This window comes from Kwoniella shandongensis, chromosome 14 (assembly GCF_008629635.2).
Source record: "Kwoniella shandongensis chromosome 14, complete sequence".
Taxonomy (NCBI): domain Eukaryota; kingdom Fungi; phylum Basidiomycota; class Tremellomycetes; order Tremellales; family Cryptococcaceae; genus Kwoniella; species Kwoniella shandongensis.
In genome coordinates, this window is record NC_089300.1 from 701,911 (window position 1) to 727,904 (window position 25,994).

Sequence of the window (25,994 nt, forward strand, 5' to 3'; positions counted from 1 at the left end):
CTCTCTCTCCGTATTACGTCGATGTTGTTCGCCCATACCATTCTACCCCTTCGCAACTAGTTGCTGTAAACGTTGGCATCGCCACTCAGACTCAGGGCAACTTGAACACAGCTGAAACTCAAAAAGCAGGGCAGGGCGGCAAGTTCCACGTGGAAGATTGACGATTGTCGTCGCGTTTCAAGTAAAGTCTGGAAAAGTGTTGGAAGTCAACTTTAAACAGTACATCTTCAGATACAGAATACGTTCAATTCGGTCAGATCTGCCCCGTATCTCAGCTGGATCGCCATTCATCACAGACAACAGGAAGACGGATACGATTCATAAGTTTATACTAGGACAAGCGGAATAAGTAGCTGGAAAGGCGGTTTCCTTCAACCTCTGATTCGCAAACTAGCGCGACTTGTAACTCACATAATGGGCGTATTGAGGTAAGCTCACTCCCTCAGGCCCTGCTGTTCAGCAGTGCGGGACACGACCTGAACTTGTATTTGTACAGACTTGGAGTGTGTGTATCAGGAGTGTATGCTGCGTTCCTCCTGTGGGCCATAGCTCAAGAACGCTGTGAGTCTTCTCTCCATCAACCTATCCGTCTACACTTTGCGTATCCTCACGCCGGGTCCTCGATCTGATGAAGCGTATCTCCGTTTGGACCTGCTGACACTCAACCCCCTCACCACAGTATCGGCACCATTCCCATCGACATCACACCATCCTCACGCATCCTCAGGCAATTCGGGCGACAAATTCCCCTCTTCCCTCTTCCTGAACTATGCTCAAGCACTCGCTTCTTCCCTCTCTGCATTCTTGTACCTGGTTTTCAAAGCTTGGAGAGATGGTGACTTGCATCGAGGTGTAGCGGAGATTGTGGGGTTGAAGCAATTGTTCCCGCGCCAGCGCTCGCAGAGTAACAAAGCTATAAAGGCCAATGGCAATGGCCACGGACAGACGGAGAAAGAGGTTGGAGTCAATGGGACTAGCAAAGCCGGATCTGAGATGGTAAAGGAGAAACCTAAGGCTATACCGTGGAGAAAGACTTTGCCCGCTTTACTCTTGCAAGTCTCGCTATTTCAGACGATAGCGAGTCCCATAGGGTTTTTGGCATTGAGACATATCTCGTACCCCACTATGGTGCTTGGCAAGGTGAGTACGAACTGCCTAAGGGAGATATCAAACCCTCTCTTCACATTCCAGCTTGAACGTAGCCCAGCAATCTGTTACGCTCGACTCTTATCCCTTCCACTAAAGTGAAGTTCGCTGACTACCCCTTCCATCGTCATTCAGTCGTGCAAGCTTATCCCCGTGCTCCTGCTCAATGTCATCCTCTACCGACGTCGTTTCTCCCCACACAAATATGTCGTTGTAGCCCTCGTGACGGTCGGGATTAGTCTGTTCATGCTCATGGCGGAGAGTAAAGGGAAGAAGAGGAAGGGAGGGAATGATAGTGCTTGGGGATTGTGTCTATTGGGTATCAAGTGAGTGGACCTCGGAGTGTCAGAACTGAGCATTCTAGCTTTGACTGGGCTGCACACTGTTCAATGATGACAACTAACCACATTCGCGTTGACCCATAAAGCCTCTTCATCGACGGTCTCACGAACTCGACCCAAGATCAGATCTTCTCCACCTACCCTTCATACACCGGCCAACAAATGATGTTCACCATGTCCTTCTTCTCCCAACTTATCCTCCTCCCGGCACTCCTTCTACCTCTCCCGACCCACCCTCTCTCCCTCCTCTCTCACCTTCCCTTACCCTTTTCAGCCTCAACTTCTCTCCCAACGTCGCATGTCTCATTTGCTGCACCTGATTTCCTCACATCACTCTCCTTCCTCGTTTCGCACCCGACCGCCCTTCCTCCGCTCTTAGCGTACGCCCTGCTCGGCGGTCTAGGACAACTATTCATCTTCGAGACGATCCAGCATTTCGGAAGTCTGACACTCGTGATGGTAACGGTGACAAGAAAGCTGTTTACGATGTTATTGAGCGTCGTGGTGTTTGAACATACGTTGACAAAGGGACAATGGATGGGCGTCGGTGTGGTATTTGGAGGGATTGGTGTGGAAGCAGGGATGAAAAGAAGGGAGATGTTGAGAAGGGCTAAAAAAGATGGGAAATAGCTAAATTCTTAGATTGGATGATATTGCATTGCATTTTGCCGCGATGCCTCATTACAACGACTTATCCAGCTATAGTTTCTACAAACGCCTACCCTGCTTGAAGCGTGTGCAGCAGTTCCGTTTAACTGATGGGAATGCGTAGAAAGCTAGACTATTAGAATGTGTATATCTATTGGTGCTAGCCCTTGGACTTCTTACTCCTCTTTTTGCCTTCTCGACGCATCACCAAGCCCGTTTTCCAAACACACAATATCTGACTGAGAACCATACACACCCAAGCTCCGACGAGTCTGCGTGCCGTCCAACACACCGGTCAATCAGTACTCTACCCTGATTGTTATTAGACACTGTAGGAAGAGACACTCACACGCTAAACCCATTACCCAACTTAGCGTCCAATCCTCCTCCACCGATCAACTGTGTCCCACTATACGTATCATTCACCTCCCCCTTAGCTATGAGCACCGTGACGATAGTCGGTAAGAAAAACGCCATATGGATTATGAAAGTGACTAGCTGCCACTTCCAATTTCGTGACATCCACGCTGCGGTAGTTTGCCACGATCGACGGACTTCAGGAGGTAAGTTGGAGTATTGCCATGGTATGGATAAGGGAGGATAAGGGCCAGGGAAACGAATAACGAATATGAGGATGAAGAGGCGGGTGAGGGCCATAAGTGGGACTATGAGTAAGTACGGTTAGTAAATGTTGTGCGAAGATGAGAAGGGGACGACGGTTTGGCTACACAGTCAATGGAGTGTAATCGAGGAGCTTGAGGGTATTTCCCATCCCAGGTTGTGCTCATGAGGGTAGAATGAGCGTGACTCACTGAAGACGAGCATGAAGGAAACGCCTGACAGCGCAGATCGGATCGCACTGCGATACATTGCGAATCAGCCAGAGCATTATTCCCCTTAGGGCAAACGGGAAGGCGGATAGTACACCGCGATACAGGGCAATGACTCACTTGGGCCAATCTATCCTATTTACCGCATCCCAATTCCCATCCGCGTCTTTTGGCAGCTTCCAAACCGCCTTCTTTGTACATCTCGCATCACCTTGCCAGTTCGTATTTGACCATTCGCACCATCCCCAAATCCCGAATCCGTACGCATGGAGTTGTGTCCCGGGCGCAATGACGGGATTCGAATCTGTCTCTGCTCTCTCCGAAACTCCGCCACTACTTTTCATAACCTCCTCGATTTCCGTCGATTTACTATCGTTTGTCGGTGATTGCGTGGTGGTAGCAGTAAAGTGATCTCGTTTCGATTGCGAATCTACGGCGCCAGCACCTAACGGACTATCAAAATTTAATGGTCCATTCGTCTCGTTGACCGTCATCAACCACATTCTTAGTCCCACTTTACCCTCGAGTGTAGAATGCACATGATCCAACGGTGCGTTGTAGAGTATCACCACCATCAGTAAGATCAATGCGATGAGATTGAGTAGGATGGATATGGTGTGCCATAGGGGATTGAAATGGAGTCCGTCAGAGGAGCGGAAGCAGCCCATTATGAGTAACGCTTGTGCTGGTCTTGTCAGATCGATTCTGAGCACAATCACCAGGTGAATGTCGTATTGAAGCTCGCTTGCCCTTCAGCCTGATTAGACGTCGTGTCAGATACAACGCCTGCGCAGCACGGTTATAACCTCTCGTTCCGAGAATGGGTATACGAGTATATGAACCGGATACAGATCCTCACCTCAAAGGAGCCTGGGCCATCTCGTACGCTCCATTACAGTCCACTAATCATGCATGAAAAGAATCACATCCCCCTTGACAAAGGATTAATGTCTCCATATGAAAATCCGTCGCGTCGATCGCGGTGATTGATACTGCCGTCCGCCCACGTGGTGGTTATACTCTAACTTACACGTACGTACGCTTTGTTACCAAAATAACTCTTGCTTGTGAGATACTGTATCATCATCATCATCAGTGACGTCGGTCAAAACAGAAAAAGTCTCTGTCCGATTCTGTTTTTCGTTGTCGATGACGACCTCTTACATTATTTCTATACAACGTTTCTTCTTACTTGACACATCTCACACTGCTTCGACCAACCTCATCGTATCGAACAGCTATCTTCCTCACAGTTACTTAGTTTGACATCCATCCCCTTAACCCCCCATCATGTCTTTGGCCCAACACGTCAATGCGGACAAGCTCATCGCTTCGTCAAAAGATCACCCAACTAGAAAACACACACATGGCAGGGAGTGAGTGATTCTCCACTGTCTCCACTTCATGCTGAGGACATCGCACTGACCTTGATTCTGTGTCCAGATCAACTCTCCACGATATCCCTTACGCCTCGCGATACGATGTCGATGTTGAGCTTCCTAAATTCAGCATGCCAAGTTCTGGTGTTAGCGCAAAGACAGTATACCAGCTCTTGCACGACGAGCTTCTCCTCGGTGAGTCCAAGTCTTCGTCAAGATGCGGAGCCTATAGACTGACTAAAATGGTTCCTTCTCGCAGATGGAAACCCCAACATGAACCTTGCTTCGTGAGTTGGCTCACTGCGTCCACGACACACAGCACTCACTAACCTGGTGCACCCAAATAGATTCGTCCACACTTGGGTCCCTGATGAGTGCAGCACTCTCATGCACGAGAACATCAACAAGGTGAGCTGAATGCTATTGCAACGTTATGATCATCGCTGACGAGCTACCCAGAACCTTGTCGACCAAGATGAATACCCCGCTGCCCAGTCTATCCACGAGCGATGTATCGTGAGTTTGCCGCTAGTTGTATCTATGTGATACATGCTGACAATCTGCCTTTTCCCCCTTTCCTTCTCTTGACATACCTCTCCTCCCATGGCTGTTCTGTACCCAGTCCATGATCTCCCACCTCTGGCACGCACCCAAGGAGGCTACAGCTATGGGTACCGCTACCACCGGTTCCTCCGAAGCCATCATGCTTGGTGGTCTTGCTCTCAAGCGACAATGGCAAGAGAGGATGAAGGCAAAGGGCAAAGACATCCACAACCCCGGACCCAACATCGTCATGGGTGCAGAAGCTCAGGTCGCCCTTGAGAAGTTCGCTAGGTACTTTGAAGTCGATGCCAAACTTGTCCCGATTTCCAAGGAGGTAAGTTCATGGTGTTTGAAGAACACAAGAACAACAACTGATACGCACGTGTCCTTAGAGCGGTTATGTCATGGACCCTAAGAAGGCGATGGAGTACGTCGACGAGAACACAATCGGTGTATTTGTGTGAGTGTGGCTCGAGCGCGTTGGACTGTCGGTCAGAGTACGCTCGCTGACACTCTCGCAGCATTCTTGGATCTACCTACACTGGAGCGTTCGAATCCGTGGAGGGTATGGCTGCCGAGCTCGACAAATACGAGGCGGAGACTGGAATCAGTGTCCCAATCCACGTTGACGCCGCTTCAGGTGGATTCGTTGCGTGAGTGATCTGCTTTCGAAAGCTTGATGGGCATTACTGACCACTCAATAGTCCCTTCGCATACCCTGACTATAAGTGGGACTTCAAGATCCCTCGAGTGCAAAGGTGAGCTCAACAAATGGTAAAAGGATAATCAGCTGACTTAAACATGCAGTATCAATGCATCCGGTCACAAATACGGAATGAGCACCGTCGGCGTTGGATGGATCATCTGGAGAAGCGCAGAGTACCTTCCCAAAGACCTGATCTTTGAGCTGCATTACCTTGGTGCTGTGAGTCGTGTTTCCACAATATGTGAAAGGCGACCGCTGACCCGCGTTCAGACCGACTACTCTTTCAACCTCAACTTCAGTCGTCCCGCCCACCCCATTCTCGCCCAGATGTTCACCTGTAAGCTGATGACCTGCTATACGTCATGATCCAGCTGACATGCTGCTTGTCCGATCGATAGTCCTCAACCTCGGTTTCTCCGGTTACAAGCGAATCATGGACAACAATTTGGCCAAGGCCCGACTGATCTCTCGTGCTCTCGAAGGATCAAACTACTTCACTTGTCTCTCCATGGTCCACAAGCCCAAGGGAAGTACCAACACCGAAGGCGGTATTGCCAAGGCCGCCGAGAAGGTCCTCCACGCCGCTACCGCCGATGTCGACGATGCGACGTATTACATGGAAGGCTTGCCGGTCGTCTCGTTCCGATTTTCGGATGAGGTCAAGGCGAAATACCCCAATGTCAAGCAGGAATGGATTCAGTTGCAACTGAGAAGTATCGGATGGATCGTGCCCAAGTGAGTGAAGACGAATGGCATGATCACACTTGAATGATGCTGACCTGTTAATCTGTTTAGCTACCCCCTCGCTCCCGATTGTGAAGACACCGAGATTCTCCGAGTCGTTGTTCGAGAATCATTATCAGGCGATCTTGCTCGAAAGTTGATTGGCGATATCATCCAAGTGTGAGTATTGCCCGCTCTCCGACTCACCTGTTAATGGGATAGTGACTGATTTTCATTGTTGTAGTACCGAGGACTTGTTCAACGATGCTGGACCTTCATACTCTATGTCTACGGCTGCGAAGCAGAAGGGTTCCGAGGGAGGTGACAAGACTGAGCAACTCGATACGGAACACATCTCGGTGAGTTGCGCTGCGGGTTGGATGAGTGAGAGACCATGGGCTGATAAGATGGGCGTGTAGAAAAACCAATCGACATACGCGAAGACTTGTTAAGCTGTACTTGGCGCGGTTGTGAAATTGTCAAAAGGAAGGAATGATAGGGCTAAGAGACTTGTATATACCTTGTGCTGAGAAGCGAAAGAATGTGAGAAGAATAAGAACGATATCATGCAGCTTCTATACACATGTTATCTCATAGTCAGAGGTGATTCAATACTCACTTCAATATGGGGAACACATCTGTATAAAAATACTGGCATGGCTCTCACCATTGGCCTACATATCTATTGGATTTCTATTCGATTCTCCGTATACCCGTTGTACTGACAAAGTCCAACCAAACAACAAGTAACGCAACCACTATCCTACACCTCTGATGTGTCCGAAGCTAAGCGAAAGTCTTCCAAAAGTTCGCTTGTTCCCACGCATACGCTACTTTGTAGATCGTAGCTTCGCTATAGAATTTGCCGACGATCTGCATCCCGACGGGTAAGTTGACTTGGGGATCTTGAAGACTTGGTAAGAATCCAATGGGTAAGCTGAGCGCTGGCATTCCCGTCTACAAAACAAAGAACCGCCCTGGTGTTAGCTTCACTTCACTCTATATTCACCATGTGATACGCCTCCATGGGGTCAATGGGAAGAACGTTGTCGTCCGCAGCAGACAACCTGCGCGATGGGGTGTGGGGGGTCGGGGAGAATCCTAAGTTGAAGCGTGATTATTGTATTCCGTCACTCACCAAGTTGAAAGCCGAAGTATTCATCGATACCCCTTGTGCATTCTCCATATACTCTTTGATAGTACCGTTCAAAGGAGGTAATTTCTGAGCGAGCATTGGTAAAGTCGGTGTGATGAGGACGTCATATTTGTCAAGAGCGAGATAGTATGAATCGCGTAGTTTTCGGACCAGGTTTGTGGCTTTTCCCAACAGCTGTGTAGGTGGATTGTGATCAGCACGGTGGTCCCAAATAGAGTTGCCACCTTCCGTCGGGTACAGTCGATGGATCTAGGCAAGATCCCAAGTGCGAGATCTTGACTTATGAGGCAAGCGGAACTCACAGTCGGTGGAAGATGTTCCAGTCCCCAAACACCATTAACCAGCGTGTTCACACCTGAACAAAACATCTTATCCAAACTCTCCTGCTTTAAGGGCAACATCTTCTCGGTCAGATCATTCATACACAATCCCCTCCTCCCACTTCCTTTCCCCAAAAGTGTGCTCGTCGCACTCAACCGTCCGATGACTGCCCATAAATCTGGAGCATCACAATGCATCGGTACCGAGACTTCTTCCACCACTTCGGCTCCCAGACCTTTGAACGCTTGGGCAGCACGTACGACGAGGTCGCTTACGCGGGAATCGTGTAATGGTCGTGTGAGCGATTCGGTGATTATTCCAACTCGGAGACCTTTGATGCCTCCTTTAGCGAGTGAGGGATAGTCGGGAACGTCAGAGGGGAGGGGACAACCAGCTTGAGAACGATCGTCGATGTTATCTGCTCCGGCTATCGCTTGTAGGAGAAGTGCATTGTCAAGCACCGTCTACAGAAAGTGTGTCAGCAAGTCAACTATTTGTAACTGTACGACACAGACATGCACAAGCAGACAGAGGATGAGCACCAGTCCTCCACACCCATTCAACAGCTTGAGAACCAGGGATAATACAAAGCTTTCAGTCCACTGCGCCTTACTCACCCTCGTCATTGGCCCAACATGATCCAGGATTGGCTCCAAACTCGCTATACCAGTATACGGCACTAGCCCCGTGGTCGCTTTCATACCCACAAGCCCATTTTTCGAGCAAGGTATCCTGATCGAACCACCTTGACATCCGCCAAGACCGAGATCTACTTCGCCATGACCTACGAGGGAGGCGGTGCCGGAGGATGAGCCGCCGGCAGAATAGCCGGGCGCATGGACGTTGGATATTGGGCCTGTAGACGAGGGGGCGGAGCATGTGGATGGGTAGAGCGCATGCAGACAAAAGGCGAACGGTTGCCGGGAGTGGGAGAGGAGGGAGAGGGACAGAGGGAGGAGAAGGGGGAGAAGGGGGAACACGTTGAGGGAGGACGGCAGCGTTTATAGTGCAAGATGGAGAGGAGATATGATTAGATCAGAGGTTAGCAGAGATCTCCCAACAGGGCTGTCTGACTAGCATCACTCACCCGTCGCAGCAGAACACGATACACCCCACAACGACAAGTTTTCACAAACCGCTTTACCCTGTATGATACCCCCAGCTTCGAGGATTCGCGTGACGACGGTAGCGTCGGTGTTAGGGGTCCAGTCTGTGAAGGTTTCGGTGCCGAGTAGACATGGGACACCTTTGAGAGCGATGTTGTCCTGTGTGAAGTCGGCAAATATCAGCTTCCGAACAGGCCAAAGTCATGCATTGGGTGTAGGAGGTGGGAATGTAGTGGAGCTAAGATTACTGACTGACCTTGAGACACACCGTTTTCCCCTCCAGCAATCCCCCACTGCCCTTCACATCTCTAACAGTCGCTTTCCATGCCCAAGCATTATGAGCATTCTCCTCCCCCTCAGGTCTGTGCACTTCTGTCCGAGGAAACCTCTCCTCATCGACTGATGGGACGTAATCTTCCATCTTGTCAACTTTGTCCCATACTTCCCAAATACCAGCTAGGAGAGAAGTGTAGTCGTCTACTTGGTCTTTGGCAGGTGGGGAAAGACCGAGTTTGGAGAAGGTGGAGAGGACGGAATCGGCAGTTACCGGGTTGTTGGGCGAGAGGACGTCGGGAGCGAAGGTCGCGGACATGGTCGTAGAGGCTCAGGCAGTGGAATGGTGATTAGACAGGTGTCGTACAAAAGATGAGGTGGGGGAAAGCTTCGCTTTGAACACCCAAAGTGAGCGTTTCGAGCAACGCTAACTTACAAAAACGAGAGTGAACCAGCAATTGTGGATCACCGAGAAGATCAAACAGATTATAGGCAGTTGTAGCTCTGCAAACGCTCTTCAGTCGCCTTTGTGCACTTCATACACCAGCAAGATACTTCATCACCCCCTACACTGCCCATCGCTCAAACCCGAGATCGCGTACTTTAGGCTCATCAACACCGGCCGGAAGTCAGACCGGATCTACATCCGGCGGAGATGACCGGTTAGGTAACGAACGTCAGTCGGACTATGCGTAACAGTATTTCTGACCTCGTTCTTGGGTCTAGGTTGTGTGACAACCTGTGTAACCCCTTTCTTCGCTACCCAACGTCAGGCTCAATGACAGAACTGCTGTCAGTCAGAGTACGTTCGAGTTGGCCCATAATCTCAGCATGCGCAGTATTATCACATCGCGATGCGCACAGACTACTCCGGCCTCGGCGAATTTATCAAACATCGATCAATCTTCGTTTCAGACTAGTAAACCCTTGACCACACACACAAAGACACAAGCGCACGACCCTCGCATTGCATCCCAGGATGCAGATCTCGCAGATTATCTTCAATCACATGCATTCTTCGACGTAGCCTCGCCCAAAAACAAAACAAAAACTACAGCACCCGGGATTCCCAAGTGGTCCCCCACCTTGGTACTAACCGAGCGATACCCAGCTTAGCTGCGCAGATCAGACGGGATGCGGCGTTTTCTAGGTTCTATGGCCGTAGATGATAATGAGAATTCCACAAATGATACCAGGTGCACGGTCCTCTTGCGCTTTGACCTTTTGGGTGATCGAATGGGACGTGCGGGTGGACGTGCGTCGTGATGGTCAAAGGGTATTCGGCCATTGCTGCTGAGATACGGCACGCAGAGACCATCTCTACCCCTGTGTCTATGTGTATGCGATGTGGGACGGTTGCCATGCAACGACATGTAACAAACAAAGCGTGTCGGACTAAAAGTGGTTCAACATGAAACACTGAAAGCTTTGATGTGTTTCTTCGCTCATTGTCCTCTGTTTCAAGTTGAATAACGTATCCTCTCACCTCACATCGTCATTGCACCCAGGAATCTAGACTCAAGCTTTGACCTTCTCTCCCGACTCACTCCACATGCACCTCGTGTTCCAACATGTACTTTGCAATGCATATCCAATGCAAAGGGGTGGCCTTTCCCGGTTGACCGTTGAACAAAGGGGTAAAAATTCATAGCGTGTAGGCCTGTGCGCCAATTACCCCTCCTCAACGCCCCTTTTTCGTACATTCCTTTGGTTGAACATCCCCGGGGCCGAGGCGCACATACCGACCACATGAGACTTGACATAGCAACGTTGGTTCATCTTCCTCTTTCCCTCTTTCTCTCTTGATCCAGTTACTCCTCCTCTCATTCACAAACCGGTCAGCCGTTACATTTTATAACACCACATTCTCTCAAGCGTCCTTCGTCCTAAGACACGTCCTACCATCCATCAACCCTCTCGACTAGTGTTCCTGTCAGACTCTTCTATCACATCGCATCGTGGTAACCCGTCTTTCACTCGCTCAACATGCCATCACTTGCCAAGCTCTTTACGCTCCTTCCTTTCCTTGCATTGGCACAAGCTGCGTCCAAAGATGACTGGCGCTCTCGTTCCATCTACCAGTGAGCTATGGTTTCCTTCCCTCCTCGGCCAATACCTCCCTCCTCATAATCCTATCAAGTGATGTCGTGTATCAATCATTTACATCGCCACCGATCACCCTCACGAAGCAGTGCTGATACCTCCGAACCTTTGTTTTCAGACTCATCACGGACCGATTCGCCCCTCCTTCCGACAACACACAATGTTCGCTTGGAGCTCGTAACTACTGCGGCGGGACATGGCAAACTATCATCTCCAAGCTTGACTATATCCAAGGTATGGGCTTCGATGCTGTTTGGATCAGTCCTACTGCCTTGAACATTGAGGGCGATACTGAATATGGAGAGGCGTACCACGTGAGTAGAGAGTCCCAACCCACTCCACAGGAATCTTGACAGATAACCGCTCCTTGACGACCGAAACGCTAATGCCTCTTGTGCACAGGGATACTGGACTGCGGACCCTACTAAGCTCAACCCTCACTTTGGTACCGAGTCTGATCTAAAAGCCCTTTCTGATGCACTCCACTCTCGAGGGATGTACCTCATGGTCGACATCGCCATCAACGCTCTCGCTGCCACGACTTACTCTCTCGATGCCACCGCGCTCGCTTCTGCCGATGACGGTACATTGCTCTTCAAAGACCCGTCCGACTACCACCCTCGATGTGGAATCAGCTGGGGAGACCATGACTCCGAGCAAGTCTGTTGGTTGGGTGAAGGCGATGACAACGGCGGTGTGGCTTTGATGGATCTCAAATCCGAATCCGACGCAGTCTCCAGCGTCTTGAATCAATGGGTCGGAGGGTATGTCAGCGATTACGGGATCGACGGTTTCCGAGTTGGTAAGCATTTCTTCTTCCCTAATGTGCAAAGGAGTTTAGAAAAATCGAGGCTCACGGAATTTTGCATCTGAATAGACGCAAGCAAGCACATGCCACTTGACTTCCAGCACAACCTCTGTGCAGCCGCCAACACTTTCTGTATGGGTGAAGTGGCTGGTGACAATACTCAGTGAGTTTGGCATCACAGCGCCATGGTCCGGATTCTGATCCCCGCTGGACAGATACGCCGCCTCATACCAAGGTGATTCCGGTATCGATTCAGTCTGTGGCTTCGGTGAGTGCGGCGTTCTCCCATCGCATACAGCCTATGCTCACCCTTCTTACAGGCATAATGTACGGTCTCGCTGCTGTTTTCGGCGGTGGCAAGACCATGTCAACACTTTCATACTACATCGACCAAGCAGCGCAATACTATTCCGACCCAACTGTCATCGGTAACTTCCTCGACAACCAAGATCAACCTCGATTCAACTCTCGTACATCTGACAAGTCGCTCGTGTACAATGCCATTGTCGGTAACTTCATGTACGGTGGTGTCCCCATCGTCTACTACGGTCTCGAGCAGGATATCGCCGATGGTGCGGCCGACCCTGATAACCGAGAAGCTCTTTGGAACTACAACAACTACGCGACTGATGGTGAAACTTACAAGAGGATCAACACTTTGAACAAGATCAGAGAGACACTCGGAAGCAGCGGCAAGTTCCACAACGTTGTGGCGACAGTTTTGGCGAGTCAAGACAGCGATATCGCTCTTCAACGAGATCAGGCCTTGATCGTCTTGACAAACGTGAGTATATTCCTTTCTTGTCAGGTTCCTCTTCGCTGACGTGAGATTACACATATTTGTAGCGCGGCGCTTCAGGTTCTGGTACATGGACCATCCAGGGTACTCAGCTCGGTGATTCGGCCGCTGTTATTGAGTGAGTCAACGCACAAGGTATTTAACTGTGCCTTGCGACTGACGGTCTGTATTACTAGCTTGCTGTCATGCACCACCGCAACCACCGACGCTTCTGGCTCCCTGACCGTCACTTGGACCAACGGCGAGCCCTTCGTAAGTAGCAGCTTCAATACCAATGACATTAGCTAACGACAGATCATTAGGTCTGGGTCACCACCGACGTCGCTGCTGCTGGTGGCTTCTGCGGTGCCACTGCTACTAATGCCACTTCGACCGCTGCCTCCAGCACGACCGCTGCGCCCACTGGACTGTTGGCTGTGGACGCCACCTCCTCTGCAGCTGCATCCGGAGCAGATGCTACCTCTCCTGCCTCCGCTGCCGAGGAGACCGGTTTGACTGTTTCCGACGCTACCGGTGTTGCTGCCACTGCGACCGGTTCGAGTCCCGCCAAGACTAGTCTCAGCTCGTGTAAGCGAAAGAGGAGGATGGTCGTTGAGGAAATGTAGTCATGAACAGTTCTGTGATCGATACGTCTCTTTTCTCCTTTCATTTTCTCCCTCATTCTTCAAATCCCCGCAGTCACCCCAAGCTCCTCATCATTGTGACATCAAACGGACCTTTTATCGCAAGCGTTGCCGAAATATCCAGATCACCCTTTTATGTGCCCCATCCATTCTCTTTATTGTGTTGCTATTTGTGCCCAGTGTATATAATGAAAGGATATGATGATTATACGGACTATGCTATGCATCTCGCATCATGACATTGCAGAGAGCTATGCCGCACGAACAGTCCAACAAGACTTGACGTGTTATTTTCCGAGTTTGTGAATTTGATCCCGTATCAATGCTCCTTCTCACTCGCTCGAGGGTCTGACGGTCTGACGGACGGACGAACCAAAGCTCGTTGATTGACATACAACGTCGTCTGTACTGATCAGAACTGCTCAACGACATACATTACTCTCCTTTCAGTACTCATTCATCATGGCTGTGAGTATACCGTATCCCTCAACCGAGCACAGGATGATGAAGCTGATATGGTGATGTTGTCACTAGTCGGGTTTCGGTTATACAGGTGGTATGTTCTCTCCTCACACGAAATCACCTTTCTCGTCTATCTTCCCCGGATCTCTCTTGCAAGAATAACACGATGTTGTGATGCTGGACCAAGGGACTGAGGAAGAATGAAATGAAGATGTAAAAGGAGGGGATTGTGCTGATTTCGTAACCGGGGATCATCAGGTCGAACAAGATGTTTTCCCTTCTGGCAAGAATTCTCTAAAGTGCGTCCCGAGTCTCCTTTACCCTCGTCATAACTCCCCTTACCTCCCAAGGGGTGTCGCCAATCGCAGTCTCCGCCGCACCCCCTTCTTGATTTGAACGTTCGCGGACCCGACGATTGTGCAGAATACTGACGATTTGTTTCTCTGGTTTATAGTGCTACGCCAACGCTGAGAAACCATCCGATTGCGTCGCGCCAAAGGAGGATTATATGGAGTGTTTGCACAAGACGAAAGAGGTGAGTGGGACATACGCTATAGTGGAGGGTGAACGATGTGCAGCGAGGGAGGAACTGGACCGGGCTTTGGTGAATGGAGGAAGTGAGAACTAGCAGAGTGATAGAGGTTGGATTGTGGTATAGACGCGATGGCTTTGTGAGCGCCAGAAGGATGGAAAATGTTGAAGGATTGGGGAGGATGGGTGTGCCCAAAAGCACATGGTCGGGGTTTAGTATGATATGAGGGGAGGACAGACAGAGAAGCGGCTCCGAGTGCTTGTTTCTCGGATAACGCTTTGGATATCAGCTGACCTCAGGTTCACCTTCCATCTTCCCCTCTGCTTGAACGTCGATTATCCAATCTCTTGATTCGGCTCTCTCTTATTACCCGCAGATCGCCCGAGCAAAAGAAATCAAATCCCATTTCATCCAAAAAGAATTGCACGCAGGCGCCGATGCTCGAAAGGTCGCTGAAAAGGCTGCGACGGGTGTCATTGTTTCTCTGGGACTGGTGAATGATGAGGAAGGGCAGTAGCGTGCTGCCCAGGGGAGGCGACTTGCGATGAGTGTGTGCAGGGAGTAGATGATGGATTTGATCATGCATAAATTCATACATACAACGATTCCCTCCTGCCCAAATCACCATCGATGCTCTCTGTTCTATGACTATAATTCGCCTTCGCGCACTACTCTTTCGTAATTGCAGCGCCATCATACACTCCTATCTTACCGTCCAAAGCCACATCCTCCCACTCGACCTTCTCAACGACCTTCAGATCAAGTCCCTCAACGTCCACCCCTTCTTCCTCCTGCGTTGCTCCATACCGCAGCTCGACCTCGTCAAACACTTTGACGTATTTCGTGATACCAAAACCGAGCTTGCGGAAAAGTGTGATGGACGGGACGTTTGTGGAGCCGATCCGGGCGATGAGAGATGCGGCGGGGAGGGGCAGGGTGGAAGTGAGGTATCGAAGACTGCGTGAGATTGAGGATCAGCTCGTGCAGGCCAGACGTCGAGTGGCTTTACGTAGAGGTGCGACTCGCGATTCAAGGGAAGGGGCAGGAGAACCGGAAGGTCGAGGGGAGATTTCGACTTTATGAAGAGAGGTGAAGACAAGTGGCTTACTCACAATAGTGATAAAGCTTCACGAGCAAAACCCTTCCGTCTATCTTCCTTCGCTGTAAGGAATGGACGACATCAGCTCTGCCTTCTAACGAGATAGGTCCACAACATCCTCGAGCTGTTGCCCACTCACAAGCAATCATGATCTCGCACTCGCCATCACCTCCTAGTCCGTCGGGTAAAAACAGATTGACATCGCCGACCATCCTACATCGGCTCAACTCTTCGGGTCCCAGAGTGGAAGAAGTGGAAGAGGAGGGTCGTTCGAGGAGGATAAATGTGAGCTCTAGTTAATCGATCGTATCAGTATCATTTTAGTCTACTAGTCGCTTGAACAACCCGCCGGGATGAAAGAGGGGAAGATGTAAACGGTCTGCTCACTATCTTCGTCCAGATGCCATTTCCCTGTAGATCGACAGCATGTCAGTATATAAGACATAAGTCAGGTTTCACGAAGTTTCGGAGTCAGATATGAATCGATCACCCACGTTGCATGTCTAGCTCTTCTTCATAGCTCAACGGTTCTGAAGCTGTCAATTCTAGCAATTCGGGCGATTTCATCCATTCGTGATATGTCTACGTGGTGGTGGTATGATCAGCAAAGAGCTTGAGTGTGGTTCTCTTGAAGGGCTTGGATCGACAAGCTCACGGGAACATGTTCAGCCCTATATTGTGAGATTCCATCAAGTCAGTACATGCGTGACAAGGGGTCAGTCAGTAAGAGCGAATGGTGGACCAACCGATATGGTACGAGGATGACACGATCGCCACAGATCACTGTATTCTCATTGAGTCTCATCGTATTGACTGACGACACACTACAGTGTGAAAGAGGAGAGGTCGTCGGCACTGAATATATTCTTATACATCTCATCAACACAAGCATTCATTTCAGAAGTCAGTCGGCTATTGTCAACAAGCAGTGTTGCTAAAGCGACCCTCGATGTGACGTGGCATTTTGCTCCGAAGTGGAGGAAGTAGCTTGAGATCTCTGAACGCGCGTCTCGCTCACTCACTCGTCGTTGGTGAGTTGAGACGTTGAGAGAGAATGAACATCATAATCGACTAGACATTCAGAACACAATCACCTGCCCCGAAACCCACCCACTCATACCAGTCAGAAACACAGCAGGTCGACTATTTCTTCGGCACACTCGCACCCTTCTTTTCCGTCTACTCAAATTACCCACAATGACATCAATAGGAACAGGATATGATCTGTCCGTTTCGACATATTCGCCTGATGGACGACTCTTCCAGGTGAGTGTAGCTGTGTAGCCGGACAAGGAAGCAATGGGGCTCATGAATCAGCTGCTAATGTGATGTTACAGGTCGAGTACGCCAACAAGGCCGTTGAAGCTGCAGGGTGAGCAGTACTCAAAGCTCAATCATTGTGAATCAACGCTGACGGTATTCTGTCTTCCCTCCTTCCCTTCATCCTATTTCTGGTCCTCGAACGTTCTCTATTCAATGCTGGATATCCCCTTCATCAACGCATATATCGATTTCTTGAGGTACACAGCGTTGCCATCGGTCTTCGATGCACAGACGGTGTCGTCCTCGGTGTCGAACGACTCCTCCATTCCAAGCTCCTCGTCAAAGGCGCTAATCGACGTATCGCCTCTGTCGACGAACATATCGGTATGGCCAGCGCGGGATTGTTAGCAGATGGAAAGTTTCTGGGAAGTAGAGGGAGAGACGAGGCGAGTAGTTTTAGGGATAACTATAATAGTCCGGTGACTGTTCAGGTGGGTTAGGACTGCTCTTCATCTGACTGGGTGTGTAGGGGCTGACTTGTTATCTATCTCACTCCTCTCACCCCATTGTCGGCTCATTCACATGATGCTTGATACTATATCCTTGATCATTGCCGTCCTCTGACCGCGTTGCATCGATCACCTACTTAACTCACACACTCGCGACTCGTGATCTGTACCTTTCGTCGTGTAGATCCTCTCCGACCGACTCTCCGCTTTCCTCCAAGCTTACACATGCTACGGTTCCGTCCGACCATTCGGTCTCTCCACCCTTCTCGGTGGTGTCGACAAGACCGGCCCCAAATTGTTCTGCATCGAGCCTTCTGGCGTGTATTATGGATATAGAGCGTGTGCCGTTGGCAAGGGAAAGGCATTGGCGAAGACAGAGTTGGAAAAGATTGTTTCGAAAGAGGCGGATGGACAGCCAGGTATCAGTGTGAGAGAGGCTGTGAAGGAGATTGCTAGGATGTGAGTGGGCGGCGTGCAATGTCCCACAACACATTTTAGAACCCATAAGCTGACGAATCGCCTCGACTTCTCATTCTCTCCAATTCCATACCCATACCACCACGACATCGTCTCGTGCACTACCTATCCACAGCATATACCTCGTTCACGACGACAACAAGGACAAAGACTTTGAGCTCGAAATGACCTGGATTTGCACGGAATCAGGTAACAAGCACGCACCCGTCCCAGCGGACCTGTTGGTAGAGGCAGAGGCAGCGGCAAAGGCCGCGTTGGAGGAAGGTATGGAGGAGGACTAGTGTGTGTGGGCGGGTGTTTGTACAAGCTGGACTGAGAGAAGTAACGACTGGTCATGCATATATCTACATTGTGATGCGTTGAGGGGGAAGTCGTCGTATGAACGTAAGGTGTCAGGTACTATGACGATGAGTGGTGGAAGATGCCACGTGTCGCGAGTTGAAATTTCAGTTACTTCGCGCATCATCTCGATTGTTATCCGTAAAGTTGTACTGTGACTCATTGGTCTCTCACATATACCTTCTTGACATCATCAAACAATCAAGATGTCCGAACAGGCGAGCGAAACGACACAAAAGCGTCCTGCGGAGGACACCATCTCCGTCGAGGAGGAAAACCTCGCCAAACGACCTCGAGTCGAAGCTATCGAAGCGGAGACCACCTTACTCTCTACCGAAGCGACCACCGATATACCTATCGAGACAGCCACAGTGGAATCAACGTTGTCCACCAATGTTCCCCCATCCGGGACAGGGACAAACACCCCTACAACCGCTTCGGGTCCCGGACCAAATGATCACCTATCAGCATCTCACAGACGATTACCCGAACCCGTCTCAAGATTGGGCTTGAAGCCCAAACTTCCAATGTTGCCGCCTTCGTTGGCTTTGGTCTCGGGGGTGGAGGTGGATCTTGAAGCTAGGAGTGGGTTTGTAGGTGAAGAAGATTGTGGAATTAGAGGATTTGCAGGGAGAGGGGTGAAGGGTGTTAAAGGGGTGATCAAGCAACGGTGAGTCGAAGCTTTCGCTTTTTACCGTAACCGTAGAGAGTGGGTTGGTCGTATCGGTAAGAACAAAAGACCACGGAGGGGAGGAAGGATGAGCACCCTCTCGACCAGTTGCGCGATGTCGCTCCTCGTGGATGGAGGATCGTACAATACTTGACCATCTACAAACTTCAATAAGGAGCTCTTGCTGATGCACTTACTTCCAATTACAGATTCACCGACTTCATCGTCAACGAGGTGGGCATGGACGGTGAAGTTCTCCATCTCAAAGACATAAGCAAACCCGTCGAGCCTACCGCTGCTGCCACTGCCACCTCTAATGGGAAGGGCAAAGGCAAGCTTAACGAAGAAGAAGCCGCCAACGGGGACATCGAGGCTACCCCTGCTCAAGTAGAAGAGCAAGTGGAAGAATCTCCCCTCCCAGAAACCTTACAGCTGCTCTCGTCGCACAAGTTCTGGACGACGGAGAAAGCTACGAAACTTAGACATCATCTATCGGACGAAACGATCATCGCTCTTCACGCTTTACTGGTGGAAGGTAAAGACCCACCGCCTAAATCAGATGCAGGCTGGGGAGGCCCGAGAAAGTCCACGACCGCTGCTGCGACTGGGAATAGCGAGGAAGATGCGATGAACGCTGCTGCTGGCGGGGAGGAAGTGCAGGCTCAGACGCAGGCGCAAGGTGGGGGACGGGGCGGGAGAGGGCAGGGGAGAGATAGGGGCAGAGGAAGAGGGGGAAGAGGTGGTCGAGGTGGTGGACGGGGAGGTGCGGCAGGTGGTTGGGTACCGGAAGATGATAGAGAGGTCCTTTCGCAAGTGAGTGTGCTGAACAACCGTTCCGGTTCCCTTTCTTCACAGAGGGCGCTATATCGTGCAGGAAGGTTTCGCTGACAGACGCTGTGATCATAGCCGATTGCATCGAAAGAAGAACGGACAGCAGCGCACCAGATCATCAGAGAGTTGTTCAACGGCTCATTTGAGAGTTCCAGCAAAGACGTGCCCGGGGAGACTGGCCAGAGACTCGTGATCAAGTGGTCAAGAGCCACTCAGGGAGGTCGTAAGGACAACAGACGGGATCCTAGTACGTGCGAATGTCGTAGTGAGTGGTGTCAATACTGAGCTACCGATATCTTTGCAGATCAAGTCAAACTCCCTCAATATATCCACTTCACACTCCACAAATCCAACCGAGAGACAATGGACGCTCTCAACTATCTTGGTCGACTCTTCAACGCCTCACCTAAAGATCTCACAGTATGCGGTACGAAAGATAAACGAGCCGTCACTGTCCAGAGAGTCTGTCTGCGAAGGAACGGTCGGACAATACAGAATGTATGGAGGTCTGCGAATGGGATCAAACAAGGGTGGAAGGACGAAGAGAGAGTGGTGCAAGAGAGAGGGGATAGAGGTGTGAGGATTGGGGATATGACTTACGACGACAGGTATTTGGAGTTGGGTATGCTCAAGGGTAATCAGTTTGTGATCACACTGAGGTGAGTGGTCGCGTGTCCTGACTAGACGATTATCAAGAAGTATGATGGACTGATAGATTCTACGTGTGACAGGAACGTCCAAGCGGAAAGCAGAGAAGAGATCGACAAGACTTTGGCGTCTGTTAGAGACCGTGGATTCATCAACTTCTACGGTGTGTTATGAGCTTTGTCCTATGACATCACCCATTGATGCTAACGAAACCCACATCGTTCAGGAATGCAACGATTCGGAACCTCTTCCATGCCCACCCACATTACCGGACTCTTGATCCTTCAATCCAAATGGTCTGAAGCTGTCGACACCCTCCTAGGTTTGAGAGAGGGCGAACATCCCGATTGTACAACGGCAAGATTGGCATGGTTGGAAGATGGAGATTACAAAAAGGCGTTGGAGCTTATGCCGAGAAGAGGCGTGGCCGAGAGATGTATTTGGGAACATTGGAAGAAGATGGGAGGAACGCAGGATAAATTGGGTGGTTTGGCTTGTGTGAGTGCACCAAGTCAATCAGTGATTCGCGACATTCGCGACATTCGTCGGCGTACAAGCGGGCCGTTGACGGATGGAGAATTGTGTGATTTGATCATAGCTGATACTCCCGCCGTTACAGATTCCACGAAACCTCAGGACCATGTATGTCCACGCTTATCAAAGTTACGTCTGGAACTTGGTGGTGTCCGAGAGGATGAAGATGTCAGCGACTGAGCCTTTGGTCGGTGATCTGGTCTTTGTCGATGCTGAAGCGAAAGCCGAGGGCGATGAGCCAGGTAAGTTCCGACATCGCAGCGTTGATATAGCCGGAAGCTGATTCGAAGACTGGTTAGACCTCGACGCTATTCCTGCTCACGCAAAGGACAAACGAGGAAAGCCTATTCGAAAATGGCAAACATCCTCTTCGCCCGATGTCAAGCAGTTGATAGAAGAAGATTTGCCCAACTACTCGATATTCGACGTAGTCGTACCCCTTCCAGGGTTTGATGTCGAGTATCCTGGTGGTGCGATCGGAGAGCTGTACGAGAAGATGTTGAAAGCGGATGGCTTGGATCCTCATCGCATGCGTCGGGAACAGAGGTGTGTACTGAACATTCTTTCTGAGTTCATCATGAAAGTACTGGTGCTATTGCTTATTCCATCTGGTCTGTAGGGAATACTCTCTTCCTGGTTCATACCGACGAATGGTCTCGCGTCCCCTGGCTCTCACATGGTCACATATCCAATATACCGACCCGGACATTGCCCTTGTCCAATCTGACGAAGACGCGATTCTCGGCTTGAACCCTCCTGCTCTAAACGATCCAGAGGGGAAATTCCAAGCGTTGAAGATCGAGTTGACATTAGGTGCTTCTACCTACGCGACTATGGTCTTAAGAGAAGTAACGAGGGAGGAGACTTCGACATGGCATCAGATCGGGAAGACGTTGCAAGGTGAGGATAGGGAATGGAAGGGAAGTGGGAAGGAGAAAGAGGAAGAGGGAGAAGGGGATGAAGAAGACGCAGAGGGTGAAGTGGAAGAGGTCATTGTGTAGCACTTTATATGCCATGCATCTACCGCATTCATATTAGGAACTGAGAATAATCCTGCAGCAATTTGCATGAGATGACGTTTCGACGTGCCAGTAATGAATGAATGAATGTCTCAGCCAGATCGCGTCTTCGTTATAGCAGCTGCCCAATGTTCCAATACACGTGATTTTTACCCTGAACTGCATACGCGGGTGGAGGTAGATGCGCGATGGGATGGGATGAAAGAGACATTTCATTCAAAAGACATCCGCGTACTGTATGTACATTTGATCTTCCTTCAACACTTTACACAAAGATTGCTTGGATATAGTCTCTTGGTAGGAATACATCAGACCGCTCAGCTCACTCTCCTCCACCCTCTAATCCTCCCACTCTGGCCCTTTCCGACTCCTCATTGACTCAATCTCGACACACCGCGCCACCTCATGATGAACGAACGCGAACCCCTTTCTTCCCTATCGACCAATACCCCCCTCCGATCTACCAATGCTACTGCTGGTCCATCCTCATGCTCATCCTCTTCGGGAGGAGGAGGGTCTTCGTCGACAGCTACTCGGAAACTCGCTCCTATTTTCGTGTCGAAACGAAAACCTTCCAACACCACTCCTGACGCTTCTTCTTCTTCGTCTTCGTCGTTTTTGACGACCGCGCGCGATGCAGGTTCACCAACATCTCGAAAACGCGTAAGAGCTAATGTCGAACCCCTCCTCCTCTCGCCTACGCCGGCGACGGATGACGACGATGAGTCGACCCAGCTCGCAATGACGACGCACGTCAGGATGCATAGCATACACGATTGGTTTTTACCTTCCACATCTGGGAACTATGAACGTGTCAAAGAAGGGAAGAGAAAAGAAGAAGCGGTATCACACGCTGTGTCGGAAATACCACTTGCAGGACAAGGCGTTTGGAGACGTGGGAGAAAGAGATTGGGTTGTTCGGGCAAAACTAGAGGTTTGGGTATGGCGGATTACAATCATCAACGATGTAAGTCGCGTCCACCACTTGTCATAGTAAGTCGGTTGCTGACTCTGTCCACTGCCATGCAGTAATACCCACCATCGACCCATATCTCTCCACACTCGTGACCTCCTTGACACCGTACCATCCCCTGATCCCACCCTCACTCCTACTTCTCCCCTCAATCCACCCGCCTACAGGTCGACCACGAGATTTTGCCCCGCCCCTCTCTGTTGCCTTCAACAACGTCGCGAAGCAATGGGACGCGACTTCTGCTCGTCAAGCAGGTCTGAGACGATTGATAGCTGTCGCTGGAGAAGAGGGCGGAGTCAGGATCTTGGATGTTGATGAGGGTTTGGGGGCGTTCAGAGAGGAGAAAGGGTTTTGGTGGAGAGCTCATGGCAATGCGGTTTTTGATCTCAAGTGGTCGGCAGACGACACGCGTGTTGTAAGTGGTAACAACTTCTCAAGAATGCAAACGAATAGATGACTAATACTGGGATGATCCATTACAGCTTACTGCATCAGGAGATCAATCGACGCGTCTTCACGCTTTGACGACTCCAACACCTACTCTCCTCGCGACGTTACGCGGCCACACATCTTCAGTCAAAACGACAGTCTTCTTCGATCCGTCTCGATCGCATTCCGATCCTTCCGTTTCATCATCTGTCATAGCGACAGGAGGACGAGACGGTAATATCTTGATATACGATATACGGTGTCAAGGTCGACCTTCGAGAGATAGCGAATCTCCGTCCCCCTCGCCCGAATCGACCGGTTCATCATCTAGAAGGAATTCCAGAGAGAGGTACAGGGATGGTGTTCCTGGTTTTGCGGCACAACATAGTGGAAGTAGTTTGGATCCGGTTATGATTCTCAAAGCGGCTCACGGGGATGGGAAGAGACATACTGGGGTGAGTTGACAGCGATCTCGACGGCTGGGAAGCACTAGAACGGTCATACTGATGCTGTGTGTGTCTGTAGAGAACTGCGACACGATCGGTCACAAGTCTTGTCGCACTGCAAAGTATGCCTGGAATGCTCGCTTCAGGTGGATCCTATGACGGGTAAGTAGTAGGAGTGCACAGATATGGAAGGTATTTTTGTTGATTGTCTTTGGTATCTCTAGCATCGTCAAGCTGTGGGACTTGCGATTCCCGGCTCCTACTGCTCGCGTCGCCGAGCCTCGACCTACCGCTACTGCCGTCGGGTATCTCCCGGACCCTACCACCCATTCTCCTACTCCTTCGCGACGACCACGATCCATCAACGCGTTGTGCGAATCTCCCACCACTGGCGATCTCTATGCGCTTTGCGGTGACTCCAAGATCCACTGTCTTCGACCTTCAGCGGCCATCATGTCTTCTGACAATGACGACATCCCGAACATCAAAGAAGCGACACAAAGGACGTTCACAGATCCTAATCTCCTCGTGTCGAGTTTCTATATCAAGTTAGCAATCTCGGCAGATGGGAAATATCTCGCTAGTGGAAGTTGTAGAGGTGGGGTGATGACGTGGGACACTACGCAGAAAGAAGGAGGGAAAGCGACGAGGTTGGGCATGGGTATGGGTGGAGTAGCATGGCCCGAGGGTAGGGAAAGGGAAGTGTGTGCGGTCGATTGGGGTAAAGATATGGTGAGTGGTGGCGCCTACACAGTTGGAAGAATTGCGCTGATATTGGATGATTTGTACAGGTCGCGGGGACCAGCGATGATCTCGCCACGAGGGTATGGAGGGAGAACCCTCAAGCTGCGAAATGGCTAAAGGCAGATCCTCATGCTGCGAAGGAAGAATGGGCAGGTGCGATCTAAGTGGTCTGAATTGCATTTGCATGCGTTTTCGTGGTCTTGCAACGACGTAAACGATATGACGAGGAGCAGATGAGATTGACGATATATAATGATGTTTACGTATAGTACTGAGTACATATTGGAGAGGTGAGGCGGCATATCATGCATGGCAATGATACACAGCAGCGTATGAGATGCCGACCGCGATGCCACCACATGTGAATAGGCGACGTGTCTTGGCGTAGTCAATGCATGATGCGTGACGGAGCTGCTTGGATTCCGACAGGTTCAGGCTAATCTCATCTCAGTGGAATCGATATCGGAATCGTTAGCGGAGCTCAGATTATGCCTGAACGTTTTGCACCTATCAGAGGATAGCGAGCGACGAACCACACGAAAGCAGGATGAAACATTCCCACTCCACCTTCCACATGTGCTCGGATGATAGCGAGCACGCATTGTTCAAAGCAAAGTCACATTGGTCTAATGAGCCCTTCGTTGAATGATATGTTTATCACATGTATGGATTATACTCTCGCTCGATACGGATGCGGATGTGCAGCGCGGGAACACGATAAGAGTTGACAAAAGCCGGCCGGAGCTTGGCACACATCTTTCAGAATCCAGCAAATGCACACGTTGTTCACCACAAATCAAAACTTTTGTGCACATGTATCGTCCGTCCGTCTGTCTCATGCAATTCGTCGCCATGGTCGGTCCACGGACATACGTAGCGAATGGAATCGAATCGGACCGACCGTTATTCGCTTGGATGGATTGATTGATTGCATATAGCGAAGCTCGAGGCGAGTAACTTGAAGTACCGTTATTGAGTGAGGGTACTGGGAAGAAAGAAAGCTAAGCGAGCTCCTTAAGCGCGCCCAGTCTTACTGTGTGTTCTGTTCATACGTTCAGTCATATCGCGAAACGCAAAACCACATGTATATGTTCTTGCTAAGCAGGCAAGCTCCACAGCACAGTACATCACATCACACCATATTGCATTATCGCAATCGATCAATGATTCAGTGAGTCCCATGCAGTCAAAAGTAGCCCCACGAGGTTCGTAAAGTGGAGAACCACAATTGTGACAAATCCGACACAACGGTAGATCGATTCCGTGCCAAATCCGAAAATAAGGATGAGATGGAGATAAGAAAATCCGTTTTTTAGCGAGCTGGAGGAGCAGCCAAGCCAAGTCATCGTACAACGTACAACGTAATCGTGTATGTGTAAACGATTTGAACGGCATTCCGTTGATATTCCCCGCAAAGCTGAGTGCCCATCCATCTTCGGACCTGTAGATCTACGAGTATGACTAGACTCCGAAAGTCGGTTGGTTGGTTGGTTGGTTGGTTGGTTGGTTGGGAT

The 25,994-nt window shown here is 50.3% G+C and overlaps 10 protein-coding genes and 1 non-coding gene across 11 annotated transcripts; 7 read left to right on the forward strand and 4 right to left on the reverse strand.

The window, feature by feature from the left end:
* Positions 1-414: 414 nt before the first annotated feature.
* Positions 415-2,117, forward strand: CI109_107348 (uncharacterized protein; the record flags this gene model as incomplete). Its single annotated transcript, XM_032005868.1, has 5 exons — positions 415-428; positions 497-561; positions 680-1,140; positions 1,282-1,472; positions 1,574-2,117. The coding sequence occupies 5 exons, from the start codon at positions 415-417 to the stop codon at positions 2,115-2,117; spliced, it is 1,275 nt and encodes a 424-aa protein (XP_031859875.1).
* Positions 2,118-2,295: 178 nt separating this feature from the next.
* Positions 2,296-3,633, reverse strand: CI109_107349 (uncharacterized protein; the record flags this gene model as incomplete). Its single annotated transcript, XM_032005867.1, has 4 exons — positions 2,296-2,407; positions 2,485-2,800; positions 2,948-2,994; positions 3,086-3,633. The coding sequence occupies 4 exons, from the start codon at positions 3,631-3,633 to the stop codon at positions 2,296-2,298; spliced, it is 1,023 nt and encodes a 340-aa protein (XP_031859874.1).
* A 622-nt stretch (positions 3,634-4,255) lies between these two features.
* CI109_107350 (glutamate decarboxylase) lies at positions 4,256-6,768 on the forward strand (the record flags this gene model as incomplete). Its single annotated transcript, XM_032005866.1, has 15 exons — positions 4,256-4,341; positions 4,409-4,539; positions 4,604-4,631; positions 4,692-4,752; positions 4,804-4,860; positions 4,967-5,221; positions 5,280-5,347; positions 5,409-5,540; positions 5,592-5,645; positions 5,695-5,812; positions 5,864-5,930; positions 5,992-6,328; positions 6,389-6,496; positions 6,561-6,675; positions 6,736-6,768. The coding sequence occupies 15 exons, from the start codon at positions 4,256-4,258 to the stop codon at positions 6,766-6,768; spliced, it is 1,650 nt and encodes a 549-aa protein (XP_031859873.1).
* A 334-nt stretch (positions 6,769-7,102) lies between these two features.
* CI109_107351 (uncharacterized protein) lies at positions 7,103-9,491 on the reverse strand (the record flags this gene model as incomplete). The annotated part of the gene is made up of 6 exons (XM_032005865.1): positions 7,103-7,273; positions 7,455-7,646; positions 7,775-8,257; positions 8,411-8,649; positions 8,881-9,058; positions 9,156-9,491. The coding sequence occupies 6 exons, from the start codon at positions 9,489-9,491 to the stop codon at positions 7,103-7,105; spliced, it is 1,599 nt and encodes a 532-aa protein (XP_031859872.1).
* Positions 9,492-10,221: 730 nt separating this feature from the next.
* CI109_107352 lies at positions 10,222-10,336 on the reverse strand. The gene has a single exon (XR_004236752.1). It is a non-coding gene; the product is annotated as a 5S ribosomal RNA (ribosomal RNA).
* Positions 10,337-11,158: 822 nt separating this feature from the next.
* On the forward strand, positions 11,159-13,487 carry CI109_107353 (uncharacterized protein; the record flags this gene model as incomplete). Its single annotated transcript, XM_032005864.2, has 9 exons — positions 11,159-11,253; positions 11,394-11,589; positions 11,678-12,077; positions 12,153-12,246; positions 12,299-12,351; positions 12,404-12,867; positions 12,930-13,000; positions 13,059-13,134; positions 13,185-13,487. 9 exons carry the CDS (start codon positions 11,159-11,161, stop codon positions 13,485-13,487), a joined length of 1,752 nt encoding a protein of 583 aa, XP_031859871.2.
* A 480-nt stretch (positions 13,488-13,967) lies between these two features.
* Positions 13,968-15,016, forward strand: CI109_107354 (uncharacterized protein; the record flags this gene model as incomplete). Its single annotated transcript, XM_032005863.1, has 5 exons — positions 13,968-13,973; positions 14,040-14,061; positions 14,226-14,266; positions 14,422-14,502; positions 14,876-15,016. The coding sequence occupies 5 exons, from the start codon at positions 13,968-13,970 to the stop codon at positions 15,014-15,016; spliced, it is 291 nt and encodes a 96-aa protein (XP_031859870.1).
* A 151-nt stretch (positions 15,017-15,167) lies between these two features.
* On the reverse strand, positions 15,168-16,403 carry CI109_107355 (uncharacterized protein; the record flags this gene model as incomplete). The annotated part of the gene is made up of 7 exons (XM_032005862.1): positions 15,168-15,456; positions 15,612-15,660; positions 15,738-15,890; positions 15,986-16,009; positions 16,093-16,180; positions 16,254-16,269; positions 16,345-16,403. 7 exons carry the CDS (start codon positions 16,401-16,403, stop codon positions 15,168-15,170), a joined length of 678 nt encoding a protein of 225 aa, XP_031859869.1.
* A 392-nt stretch (positions 16,404-16,795) lies between these two features.
* Positions 16,796-18,128, forward strand: CI109_107356 (uncharacterized protein; the record flags this gene model as incomplete). The annotated part of the gene is made up of 5 exons (XM_032005861.1): positions 16,796-16,864; positions 16,936-16,970; positions 17,127-17,352; positions 17,555-17,829; positions 17,963-18,128. The coding sequence occupies 5 exons, from the start codon at positions 16,796-16,798 to the stop codon at positions 18,126-18,128; spliced, it is 771 nt and encodes a 256-aa protein (XP_031859868.1).
* Positions 18,129-18,392: 264 nt separating this feature from the next.
* Positions 18,393-21,870, forward strand: CI109_107357 (uncharacterized protein; the record flags this gene model as incomplete). The annotated part of the gene is made up of 9 exons (XM_032005860.1): positions 18,393-18,856; positions 19,066-19,669; positions 19,763-19,934; positions 19,992-20,346; positions 20,419-20,498; positions 20,562-20,833; positions 20,955-21,111; positions 21,169-21,415; positions 21,489-21,870. 9 exons carry the CDS (start codon positions 18,393-18,395, stop codon positions 21,868-21,870), a joined length of 2,733 nt encoding a protein of 910 aa, XP_031859867.1.
* Positions 21,871-22,293: 423 nt separating this feature from the next.
* Positions 22,294-24,644, forward strand: CI109_107358 (uncharacterized protein; the record flags this gene model as incomplete). Its single annotated transcript, XM_032005859.2, has 6 exons — positions 22,294-22,855; positions 22,918-23,276; positions 23,344-23,745; positions 23,816-23,898; positions 23,961-24,468; positions 24,528-24,644. The coding sequence occupies 6 exons, from the start codon at positions 22,294-22,296 to the stop codon at positions 24,642-24,644; spliced, it is 2,031 nt and encodes a 676-aa protein (XP_031859866.2).
* Positions 24,645-25,994: the final 1,350 nt, after the last annotated feature.